General features: G+C 36.5%; 1 protein-coding gene across 1 annotated transcript; it reads right to left on the reverse strand.

The window, feature by feature from the left end:
- Positions 1–5,475: 5,475 nt before the first annotated feature.
- LOC109173081 (uncharacterized mitochondrial protein AtMg00810-like) lies at positions 5,476–5,922 on the reverse strand. Its single transcript, XM_019322340.1, has one exon. The coding sequence runs from the start codon at positions 5,920–5,922 to the stop codon at positions 5,476–5,478; it is 447 nt and encodes a 148-aa protein (XP_019177885.1).
- Positions 5,923–13,798: the final 7,876 nt, after the last annotated feature.

Genomic DNA, 13,798 nt, shown 5'->3' on the forward strand with positions numbered 1-13,798 from the left:
GGGGAGGGGGGTGCAAATCAAATTTCAACTAGAAACGAGATCGAAAAGGCTTGATTCAAGCCCGAGTTCGTGTGCGCCGGCACCTGCGGGCACGAATGTCGTCCGGAAATTGGCTGGCCTTGCGGGCTAAGTTATGCCAAACTTCGGCTAAGAGATGCACTCTCGTGTTGCTGGTCCTTGTGCTCTCGTGTTCTGAACCTGCACCCCAACAGTCCGAAACCCGAAAGTTCAGCCTGTTGTGAAGATTAAACTCATCTGTTACGGAATTAATACTGTTTTAATTCCAATTTTAAAACTGAGTTTAATCCTAGTTAGTGGGTGGCTGTTACAGGTGTTACACAATTGGTTTTAATACCAATTTAATGGCCATGTTGAATGCTATCCCTTCCAACAACCCTGTATAAAGAGAGGTAGCTAGGGCAGTAGCTTTTAAAAACTACATAAACAAAAGAAATTCCAGAAAGTTTTAGCTTCTCAAAACTCTACTTCTACTCTCTTCTTTAGCCAACCGGTGTTCATACTTTGCTTTGTTTGCCGGGTTCTTTGTTTAGGCCAGGTGCTTAAACAAAGAATCGTAGCACGTTTTATCCTAGGAAACCTAGGCTACAACGCTCCTAGCACTTGTGGGAGGTAGCAAATAAGGTAATAAGGAAAAGAACAATCTGTTCAAACTCGTGCTAACCTCTACTCAAATTGTTCCACCTTTTCCTTCCCAATTTTTCTGTTTTTTCCATAGAATAATAATCTTTCTGTAGGATTATTATTTTGAGATTTTTCCACCTTATTACCTAACAAATCATACGCTTATCATATTCTATAAATTAATCGAGTTAATTAATTCGGATCTCCAGATTAATTAAATCCATCATACTAAAGATTAGAATGAATTTTAATAAAAAAAATTGTTTCTTTATTCGGTCGTAAACAAGTAATTAAAAATAAATAAATAAATAATTTTGATTGTCTATTGCAACAAATAAATGAATTGAAATCTAAGCTTAATTAGAAAAAACACGTGGTTGCATTTGAATAAGTAGAAGTTTGAATGAAAAAGGCATACATATTTATCTCAAAATCATTTGTGTTTAGGCTTCATGATCATTAAATTTTTATTTAGACTAAAACAATGAAACGTGGTGGTTGGAGACTTTTGTATCTTATTATCAGATTTGATATCATTACTGGGTTTGTTTGCTTACGTTTGCTATTCTACTATTGGATTCAAAATCTTTAGTAATCATAAAACACATTACCGTTATTATCCCTTACTTTTGAACAATGGGTTCAAACATGAGGAAAAAATAAAAAGAAAAAAGTAAAAAGGTCATTGCTCATGCATTTAATATGGAACTTTAATACACACGCACATACGTATGTGTATATATATGTATTATGTCGGATTTTTCATAATGACTTGTTGGGGGTCTCCCACACTCGTAGATTGACTATTCCTAATTACAATACTTGGTAATTGTAATGAGTTTAAATAGAAGAAGTCTCTTTCATTTTGTAGTAAATAGGAATTGCAATCAAAGTAATTAATTAATTAATTGATCAACCAGATACGATTTTCTCACATGTCCAAGGCAACAGTGGTGAAAACGACAGTTACCTTGGTAACTGTTGAAAAAATAGTATAAAATGACATTTTAAGTGGCTATTTTGTGGTACAAATATTAGTGGAGTCCACTTCTGATTTGGGTCGGGTCAAAGTGGATTCAGGTTCTTCGTAGTGAGATGAAGAGATTGATTGTACGCTCAAAACGTATAATGGGTGAATGAGAAATTGATTCTCAAAGTAGATCCATTTGAGTTGGAAAAATGAAGGGGAAAGATTTTAAAATAGCCTTTGTCCCACATTGGTTTAGGAAGTGAGTTTGCACCACTATTTATACAAGAGTCTTTCTAAGATTAATTAAATTGTATAATATAGATGCTCTCTTTCTCGCGCAGGGCAATCTCAGCTAGCAATTTGAATGCTATTAATTTCTCCCCGGAAACCTACGCTAATGTTGGCTTGAAAATCAGTGGTCTATCCCTAAGGTGTAGGTACGTATTAATATGCCAAGTGAATTGGTTGAAAGGTTAGACACTTAGACAAGTTCAAGAGGTGATCCCTATGGGGTGTAGGTACGTATTAATATGCCAAGTGAATTGGTTGAAAGGTTAGACAAGTTCAAGAGGTGATAAGAAAAGATACCATTTTTCATAACAATTTTCGGTCTTAAAGATTTTTGATCGAGAAAGTTTTTATTGTGAAGGAGAACGAGTCATAATTGAGGTTTGGAAACATTATAGCTTAGCTTCCTCTACCGAAACTACATTTCGAATGGTTTATCCGGCTCATTGTATAATGTGTACTACAAGTTTCAGACACTTAAAGGAGTTGTGTGGATCTTTAATTTAGACCATAAGTATAAAAGTGAAGATGTTGGGACAAAGAACTTTGTCGTCAACCAATGATTATTACAAGATGATATATTTCAAAATTGTTGTAAATCATGTTGAAGAGATCCAGATGATTTTCAATGAGATACGTGGTGAATGAATGGTTGTGAGTAAAACTTTTCAAGTCAAATCTATTATCCCTCGACAAGGAATGACTTTAAGAATTAACTGTACCATAAGCAGAAGGAAATAAATCTAGCTAGAATAGTTGATCATATGCCTTAGAATTGAGGAGAATTAAAGGAGAGTCACTTTATGCCACTAGACCACAAGGTCATTGACATCTACTATTCTATCTACTATCTACTATACTAATAAGAGCCCAAGAGAGTTAGGCCTATAATGGGTAGAAAAAATGGCGGTCACAGATTTTAATAAAATAAATGGCTCAGATTAATTAAAAGATTGATCAGATTTAAATTTTACACTAAAATTTCCTAAAATACCCGCACACCGTTACTAATTCCGTTAAAATTTTAAAAATTGCCGTTAGTTCACCGTTAACTTACTCATTGATTTCAATAAAAAAAAAAAAAAAAAGGTCTTAGGTTCGAACCTCATCCCAATCAAAGTTGGCATAATTAGTACTCTATTTTACTCTTATTAAATTATATATAAATAATAATTTAGTAGTTACAACAAAAAATAATAAATATGCATTTCTTTAATTTAGAATTATGTGTCCATGCCTTTATTCAAAAAAAAAAATTATTCATTATCAATCAATTAAATAAGAGAAATAATTTTATTAGTTATATTATCTTTATTTTTCTTCAATATAAAAATTCTTTATATTCGAATTTATTAATTGATTATATTCGCTACATTATCCTTACAATGTCTTTATTCAGTGAAAATTTTTTTATTAATTATCAATAAATTAATTAAAAGAAATATTTTCATTAGTTATATTGTCTTTATTTTTCTCAAATGTAAAAATTTTTACATTCAAATTCATCAATTGATTATATTCACTACATTATCTATTATCTTTTTTGTGCACTATTTTTCTAATTAAATATCAAAGTTATAATACAAAATAATGCTATATATTTATTTACCAAGTATTTTATTAATAACATGAAAAAATTAAAAATATAGAATTAATAAAGCCAACCATATTAACTACTTGAGAGATTTTGTGACAACGAGAGTATTCAAATCACACAACAAATTGAAGTGAGAACTACCTCGCAATGTCCTTAATTGTTTGACAATCAGCAGTTAGCGGTTAGCGTTAGCGGATTATACTAGCGGATTTGACCACCGAATTTATTTAATTATTAATATTGGGTAGAAAAAATGACCGCCAAATTATTAAATCAAATGAATGGTTCATATTGTTCAGGTTTTAATTTTTTCTTTTAAGATTTTCTAATTTATCATTAATTATATGATTATCCATTTAACTTTTCCGTTAATTCACCGTTAGTCTAATTCTAATATTAAAGTCTAATATAGAATTATAACTACAACATTAATCTAATTCTAATATTAAAGTCTTAATAGAACTTAACCACAAATCCTAATGTCGGAATCTCCTCAAACAATATTAGTATATATTTAATATTTTATGTCCTAATTTTTATTTGTTCTCCCTTATGTCCCGTATTTGGTTTCAACCATACCTATACAATTATAATCAATCTTGACTATATTATCTTCCATTTGTAAACTTAGAATTACCTATTTAACCCGCACGGGCTTAGCTCAATGGTTTAGTGGGTAGTATTTGGGAGAAGAGACGAAGGTTTGAACCTCGGCGGCGGCAGTGCGGGAATTATGTCTAAAGTGGACAGATTCCTTGTGCGTATCAGCATTTGGCCCTGTCTGCTGAACCAGTCACCGTGATTTACAACTTCCCACAATGCTCTGCCGGGTCGGAGTGTGGGGGGCCCTTGGGGTTGGGGACTCAACCTTTGGGAGAAGAATTACCTATTTAAATATGCAAATTCAACCTTCAATTATCTATGCATGAACAATTTCAATATAATTCTGCCTTAATATACTTTAAAGTACTTATTTTAAAAAAAAAACATTGGACATTATCCCAATCGCGCAATGCGCGTAAAAAACTAGTACAACATATAATTATAATATAATATTGTAAAATGAATATTGTAATATAATACTATAAAATGAATATTGTATCATAATATTCTAATATTGTAAAATGAATGTTGTATTATAATACAACATACAAAGTAATTATCTGTTACCACTTTTTTGGTCATTGATAACCATTTTTGAATCAACAACAATTCTCAAAAATAAGTACGATTAGAGATTGTAATTCAAATCTATTTCTAACTGATGGAGATTACAATAGATTAAAAGATAATAACGCTAAAAGCTCTTGACTAATAGACTAGTCTAAGTCTACTAATTCTACACTACAAAAATAATAACTTATAATATACAAGATAAAATAACAAATAATAACATCTATTTACATATCCCCTCAAACACAAGGTTGGTGAGACACGACATTGAGCTTATCGCGAAGAGCAGCAAACCTCGGACTTGGCAACGGCTTAGTAAGGATGTCCGCTAACTGATCCTTGGTAGACACGTAGTTGACGACAAATTCCCCGGATGCGACCTTGTCTCGGACAAAATGGTAGTCGATTTCCACGTGCTTCGTCCGTGCATGAAAGACAGGACTGGCGCAGAGATAGGTTTCCCCCAGATTATCACACCACAGGGTAGGCGGCTGATCGGAGTGTAGTCCGAGCTCACGCATGACTCAGACAATCCACGTTACCTCAGCGGAAACATTCGCCAAGGCCTTGTACTCAGCTTCAGTAGATGATCTGGCCACCGTCCGTTGATTCCTGGACAGCCAAGAAACTAGATTGCTACTATATCTAGAAAGACGGCATATCCACTGGTGCTCTTTCTGTCTACCGGGCATCCTGCCCAGTCGGAGTCAGAGAAGGCATGAATAGCGGTGGTGGAGGAGGCCCTCAAGCTTAAGTCGTAGTCGAGCGTGCCCTTTATATAGCGCAGCACCCGTTTAACCAACCCCTAGTGATCAGTAGTTGGAGAGTGCATGAACTGGCATAAGCGGTTGACAGCATAGGAGAGGTCTGGCCGGGTGATCGTCAGATACTGTAGGGCCCCAACAATACGACGGTATTGTGTCGGATTCTCATAGGGAGTCTCGGTCGGAGTGACTGGTTGCGTGACGGCCGCGGGTGTGCTGAGTGGCTTGCAATCCACCATGCCAGCCCGATTCAGTAAGTCCGTCATATAGCGCCGTTGTGAGAGTATGTAGCCATCGTCTGTCGGAATGGTCTTAATGCCCAAGAAGAATCCCGGTTTGCCAAGGTCGCAGATTTTGAACGTGGAAGACAGGCGGTTGAGAAAAGTTGTAATCAAAGCGGCATCGTTTCCCAACATAATAATATTGTCGACATAGACAAGCAAAAACACTCGGGGAAGATCATGTGGTATAATGAAACATGGAGACATCCGTCTTAGATGGTGTAAAACATGCAAGGAGAAGAAACTCATGAAGCCTCTTAAACTAGGCCCGTGGTGCCTGTTTGAGACCATAGAGAGAGCGTTGCAGATGACAGACGTGATCAGGATGGGTTGGATCTTCGTATCCCAGTGGTTGTTTGATATAGACTGTCTCAGCTAGATAGCCATTTAGAAACGCATTGTGTACGTCTAACTGGCGTAGAGTCCAACTGTGAGAGACTGCAAGAGAAAAAAGCAACCGTACAGTAGTCGGTTTTACAACCGGACTGAAGGTATCAAAGAAATCCTCGCTTGCTACCTGGTTGGAGCCCTTTGGCAAACAGGCGGGCTTTATAGCGTTCAACTGAACCTTCAGCGGTCCGCTTGGTGCGAAACACCCATTTGCACCCAATGATATTCATGTGCGGCTCTGGTGGAACAAGCCGCCAAGTGCTGTTGTGAATGAGTGCATTAAACTCCTGGTCCATAGCCTCACGCCATTGCGGGTGTCCTACAGCCTGGGAGTAACAAGTTGGATCAGTGACTGCAGTTAGGGCATGAAATTGCTCGTTTGTGCCTCCAGTCATGTGACGGTGGCGCATTACGTGACCTCGGTCTTGTGGTTGACCATGAGTTGTCACACGTTGAACTGTAACAGGTGCGAGCCCTTCAATAGCTAGAGGGGCGGGGTCATGCGCGAGCGGGGTGGGCTCAGACCTGGTGTTGACTGGGCCTTGACGTGGCGAAGTATCCGCCAGGGTGGGCCGTGGTATGATGGGCCCGGAAGCCCACAGCATGGGCTGGGGCGTCGTGGTGGATTCCGTCTGGCTTGTGGAAAACGGAAACACTGTCTCGTCGAACCGGACATGACGACAGATGTAGGTTTTCCCACTTGTCAGATCCATGCATCTGTATCCCCTAAAGGACGGAGGGTAACCTAGGAAGACACATTGGGCCAAGCGGTACTCTATCTTGTGCCGATTGTATGGCCGAAGATAGGGATAACACCGGCACCCAAAGACACGTAGAAAGGTGTATGCCGGGGGGGGTGTTTATATAGACGGAGTAAGGACTCTCAAAGTTTCGTACCGAAGTTGGTAGGTAATTAATTAGGCACGTAGCGGTTTCAAAGGCGTAGTCCCAATATTGTAGGGGTACTAAGCCTTCGGCTAGTAGAGCGAGGCCGGTTTCAATGATATGTCTGTTCCGGCGTTCAACCCTGCCATTTTGCTCGGGTGTGTAAGCACATGACTGACGGTGGTTAATACCCAGTGTTTGGAATATGGTACATAATTTTCGGTACTCACCCCCTAAATATGAATGAATGGACTTGATAAAACGCTAAAATTGGCGCTCTACCAACACACGAAACGACTCGAATATTTTATATATGTCTAATTTCACCCGTAATGGGTAAAACCAGCAGAAACGCGAGTAGTCATCTACATATAGCAGAAAATAATGGTAGCCATTGGCCGACATTACAGGTGCAGGACCCCAGATATCAGTACATATCAAATCTAGAACATTATTGCTAGAATTTTCTATACTATCTAATTTAAAACGTGACGACTTGCCAAGGTGACAAGCCGTGCAGGACATTGTGGTGTTGGCTTTATTTGGTAGAACAGGACAACTCTGAAGAACATGACGTTGGACAGCACTGTGCGGGTGACCTAGCCTGCGATGCCACACATCTAGAGTGGTGCGGGAACTGACATACGCAACGAGACTTCGGGTGACCGGATGCTTGTACAAACCCCCGAATGTTGGCCCCTTAAGAAGAATTGCCCTGGTTTTGGAATCCTTCACAATAAAACAATTGTTATGAAACTCGAAATAAACACCATTTTCGTTAGTGAATTTATTTATAGATAACAGGGGTACAGATAAATTTGGGACATGTAAGACATTGGACAGAGACAATGATTTTGACACAGATGGGATCGACGCATGACCGACTCGTGAAATAGCCAAACTTGCGCCATTACCGACTTGCAGCACATCGGGGCCAGTGTACACATCGGAGTGAGTCAGCATTCCGACGTCGGGGGTCGCATGCGCCGTTGCGCCGGTGTCCGGATACCAATCGTCTGCCTGAGCTGCCGAAGCCGCCGCTGGACTGTCGCCGAAAGTAGCCATATGAGCCTGAGTCGGAGGTTGGGTTGTATAGGTTTGTAGCAGTAGATCGCCGTGTGTTTTTGCGACCGGCATATTTGACATCTCGGTGCCCCACGGCCGTAGCGCCTGCCGCCGCGACTCTGCCCGGAACAGCCGCCACGACCTCCACGCTAGTGGTTCGAACCGCGACCTCGACTACCTTCATCGTTCGTTGTACGCCCGCCGTTCGACGCCCGGCCTGCATACATGGCGGTGTGAGCACCACCACTCCCAACGTCGGCCATCGCGGGGTAATCATCCGACACGATGAACTCCTGAGCTTGGAGAAAATCTGCCAACTGGGTAAGGAGATGGGTTAACCGGTGACCGTGAGCGTGGTGGCGATGGACCTGAGCTCCGGGCGGAGGCCCCAGAACACGTATAAGTTCTGCTCCGCCATGGAAAGCAGGCGGCCGGCCTGTGCTAAAGCCTCCACAAGGAGCTCCGCCCGTCCTAGGTATTCGGTGATCGACGCATTGCCCTGACGAAGGGGCTGGAACTGCCCCAACAGATTGAGACAACGGGCATGCGACGATGATCCAAGCGTCGTGGTGATGGAACACCATACCTCTGCAGCGATATTCCGGTCGACGGCGAGATGAAGAACCTCGTTGGACATGGAGGATATCAGCAGAGAGAGGATCGATTGATCCTGTTGCACCCACAATTTGTGTGCCGAATTGGGGAGAGGTCCCGAGGCAGTGCCGGCAGTCGCGGATTCACCGGAAGGAGCGGCATCGACGGTCGGCGGCGGGCAGGTCGTGCTGCCGTCGACAAATCCCAGGAGGTCCTGGCCTCGTAGGAATGGGATTAGTTGCGTTCGCCAAAAGATGAAGTTTCGGGAGGTTAGCTTCATTGAGACATAATGATGGGCGGAGGCACGGGGATTTGGGGTGGCCGGAGAGGAGAACCGGTGGCGGAAACCGTTCTCTCGGATGAATTAACCGACATTTAGGGAGGAGGAGGCGAGGGGTTTTGCGGTGGTGTACGGTGGAGAGAGAGAGGATCGGAAGCCTAGCTGATACCAGATTAGAGATTGTAATTCAAATCTATTTCTAACTGATGGAGATTACAATAGATTAAAAGATAATAACACTAAAAGCTCCTGACTAATAGACTAGTCTAAGTCTACTAATTCTACACCACACAAATAATAACTTATAATATACAAGATAAAATAACAAATAATAACATCTATTTACAAGTACAATTATTCTGACTAAAGTGTTGTCACAATAAAATTATTAATTGCAACGATTTTAATTGTCACTAGATCATTTTTTGTAATAATATATTTAGTCACAGAATGTTACTTTATTTTGACCTCTATTATTATCACTCAAATAATACTTTTAGTGTAAGTAAACCTTGTCACAAACTTTCAAAAAAAAAAAACCTTGTCACAAAAGTCTTGAGTAATTGTGACAAGTTTTTAAAAGTCGTCACTATTACAATAGTGACGGAAGATATAATGACAACATGTGATGACGTTAAAATTTGGTCACTAATTTTATTAGTGAGCAAAATTGATAATTTCAATGATAACGTGTATTGTTACTAAATGTAAAACTTCTTGTGCTGTATATTAAAGTTACGATATTTTTACCCAAGATCATTTACGTAAATGTATCGGTTTTTTTTTTTTAGAATAAATTAATTATCAAACGTGAACATGCATGTCTGCCAACTTTTATAAAATATATACTAAAACTTGATACTCTCCGTGGCATGAGATTAAGAATTAATAAAGCAAACAGTATTAGAATCTACATGCACTTAGTTTAAGTATATTCACTTTTGTGATAGGATACATGCATGCACAATGCTGCAACAACTTTGCTGCCCAAGCAAGGAAGCAAAACCTCTGGTAGAGGACTACATACAGTTCTTGCAATTTGCCATTAAACTTTTTTTAAAGAAATCTTTTGAGAGCGAGGTATCTAGTAGTTGGATAACATCACTTTTATTATTATAAATTGAAGGCCACAGGTTCAAGTCTCATCCTAATTAAGAATGTTAACATAAGCATGTTGAAAAGGTATTATAGATAGAGTTAGATTGTAGTCTCCAAAAAATTATCTCTTTGGAGATAATAATATGAAATATATAACTCAATTGTCATTGTTACAATTATAAACGCTTAGCAAATATAATTGTTAAAGCCTCAATTATAATTACTAATACTCCCACCGTTTAAAATGATTGCATGACACATATAAATTCTAAGGGGGGTATTCAATCATGACTTTAGTTTTAAAGACTTAACTTTAAAAGTTTGGAGGTATTCAATTTGAACTTTTAGAGAGTCTTTAAAAGTTAGGCGGTATTCAATCAAGATTTTTAAAAAGTCTTTCAAAATCGTGTGGTATTCGATTGTAGACTTTTAATTTTAAGACTTTGGTAGACTTTTCCTTCTCAAATATAAATAGTTGAAATCCAACCATCAACCCCAAGATTTCAAAATTTTCTTTCTAACAACATTGAATGATTTCTCTCTCTATTTAAACTCTATTTTTTTCTCCCTATTTAAACTTTATAAACCTATCTAAATTTAATAAAATTATTTTTCTCTTCATTATCCTATATTTTCCTCATACCTAAACTCTACCATTGTTTCTCTCTCCTGAATTTTACTAAGTTTATGTCTACTAAATATCATGTATATGCAAAGGAAAATAAAACTTAGGCAAAAGTTTGTGTCTGGTCAAAACGAAAATGTAATACTGAAAAATATAATACTAATCAGAAATAAAATATTTGTTACTTAATTATAAAAGAAAATGTAATATTTTTATATTTTGATTTAAAAGAGTACATTTTTTTATAAAAGTATTAAACTTTTCATTATAACTTATATTATAAGTAACAAACACTTTATTTCTTATTAATATTATATTTTTTAATATAAGTATTACATTTCAATCTTGATTGACTTGTTTTATAGATAAAAATTTGTAAGAGGATCCACCCTTTCACAAGAGAATTAATCTAAAATTTATTGTTTTGGAAATTAAAAAGATGGAGTTTGGAATGTGTGGTGAGTCATGATGCATGGGTATGGCAGAAATTAAAGCAAAAGGTGATGAATTTGTAAGAATTTTAGGGTATGCTGTGGTAGAGGAAGACAGGAAGTGACACGAAGCAGATCTCCCACCAAGAGCGAATGGGGGAATGCAAGCAGGCCGGCGGGCCAGCCATGCAAGTTTATTCCCATTTGCAAATTAAAGCATCTTCATTTGATCATGACATGGAAAAGGTGAAATCCAATACATGCAAAAAGTTGATTCAAAGTCATAGCAGCAGTCTTGTATATTCTAAAAGTGAATCATATATTATATAGATGCCACTTTCTTGTAGTGCAAGTTCTTTGTGGATTAGCCAGCCTACCTACCTAGCTAGCTAGCTCGGATTATCCTGTGAATTGAATTTTCCTATATGCTATATCAATCATGCATATTTCTAGGTTTCGTGTAGAGGTTGTAATTTTCTAGTTCTTACTTTAACTTATATTAAGGTTACAAGGACGATTATTCGTGAGACAAGTCAGATCAGATCAAATCAACACAAAAATATCATACTTTAAATGCACAAATGTAATACTAATCAGGAATCAGCGGCGGAGGCAAGTGTACGTCATGGGGGGCCTTGGCCTCCACCCCAATTTTTTTTAAATATTATATACAATATTAAATTTTAAAAAAATATTATATAGAATATCAAAATTTTGTTCTTTCTTCAAATTAAAATATTTGTTCCCCTCCCATTTAAATTAATCTTATTAGCTAAGTTATAAAAGTCTTCATATTCTCAACTTTTCTAGTTATCTCCTATTTCAAATTATATTTTCTCCATATTGTTGACTCACATTCAAACCTCATTTAACCTATTTACTAGTTTCTCTCTCTTGAACCATACATATATACGTCATATACGCTATAACAAGATAATTTTTCATTATTAAAATCTATGCATATTTTTCAAGTTAATTTTTATTTTTTGTTTTTTGTTTTTAACTAGTGTGATTAATTTTTGTTTCATATTTTATTGTTTATTTTAAATAGTTATTTTGTTTGATTCTAAATAATGGATATTGCATTTGTTTGGTTAATTATACAGATTTGTGGTTATGTGGTAAGTTTTGTATTTAAATTTACATGCATAATAATGTAAAAATTTTGTAGTATTTATATTTGAGAAAGCAATTGCTATTATGTTTTCGATAAATAATCAATAGTCTTTTAAAACATGTGTGAATGTTTTTATTCTTTCAATCGTACAAAGCAATGTACATTAAAAAGCATATTGCAAAACAATTTAATATAGATTCAATTATAAATGATTTATTCTAAACTTTAGTAAATTTGTAATATAATTATTATTTTGAAATATGTTAAATGGATATCAATGTATTTGATTTAGTATTTCAACCATATGTAGTTCCTCCCCCCCCCCCCCCCCCCACTATCCAATCCTGGCTCCGCCCTTGTCCGTAGTAAAATTTTTGTTACTTATAAGGGAAAATGTAATACTTTTGCGGAAAAATCTAATACTTTTGCATTTTGAGGTAAAAATATTATATTTTCAATCAAAAGTATTAAATATTTCATAATAAGTAATGTTGGCAAGTGCCCCTTACTTATAAAGGAAAATATAATATTTTTGAGGAAAAATGCAATAAATTTAAATCGATATGTAAAAGTATTACATTTTTACTTAAAAGTATTACATTTACCTTTATAAGTAACACCAATTTTATTCCTGATTAGTATTGCATTTCAGCATGCATATAAGTATGACATTTGTGCGGCTTGACCCGACCCGACGTGACCCGTCTCACACAAGTTTTTACATTTATATTATAAATTTATTTGGATAAATTGAATATGAATTTTCTTGCTTATAGTTTTTTTTTTTTTTTTTAAAAGCTGTGTTAGCAACAAATTATGTTAATTTTATTATGGCCCTGTTTGGTAAAAAATTGGCCTATAGGCCAATTTTGGCTTATTTGTCCACTATTAATGGTTTGATTTAGTTAAAATATCAATATAAATGTTTGGTTAATTAGTTTTTTGCAACTCCAAAAGGCTAAAATCAAAAAGCTAGTCCAAACAACTTTTTTAATTAGCTTTTTGAGAAAAGAAATTATACCAAACAGATATCAGCTAACAGCTAATTTACCAAACACTTTTTTTACAATCAGCTAAGGCAATTATAGTGTGTACTTTAGGATTCACCTTGTAAGGTGGCTATGTCACAAGTTCTTTTTTAGTATATATTGTAAGTTCATAATATTTTAATAGAGTTAATACCCAAAATCGTCCTCGACTATAGTGGTTTTTCTCAATTTCGTCCTAAACGACTTTGGTGACCTAATATCGTCCCAGACTTTTGTGTTTCGCTCAATTTAGTCCTCCATTTGTTATTCCGTCAAATTGGTGTTAAATTAAGGGACAATTCAGTAATGTCAATATTGATCTCTCTTTACTTTCAACTTGTGAAGTGCGAAATTCCTCTTTCTTGTACAAATTACACCCAGAATTACTCCCGGACCTGCAAATCAAATTTTATATTCGCAATTTTAGGAGTAATTCTGGGAGTAATTCGTAAAAAAAAAAAAAAAGGATTTCGCAGTTCACATGTCTATGAGTAAAGAGATGCCAATATTAAAATTATTGAATTGTCTATTTATTTAACACCAAATGGACATAATAACAAATGAGGGACT

This window comes from Ipomoea nil, unplaced genomic scaffold (genome assembly GCF_001879475.1).
Source record: "Ipomoea nil cultivar Tokyo-kokei standard unplaced genomic scaffold, Asagao_1.1 scaffold0465, whole genome shotgun sequence".
In the NCBI taxonomy this organism is placed as follows: domain Eukaryota; kingdom Viridiplantae; phylum Streptophyta; class Magnoliopsida; order Solanales; family Convolvulaceae; genus Ipomoea; species Ipomoea nil.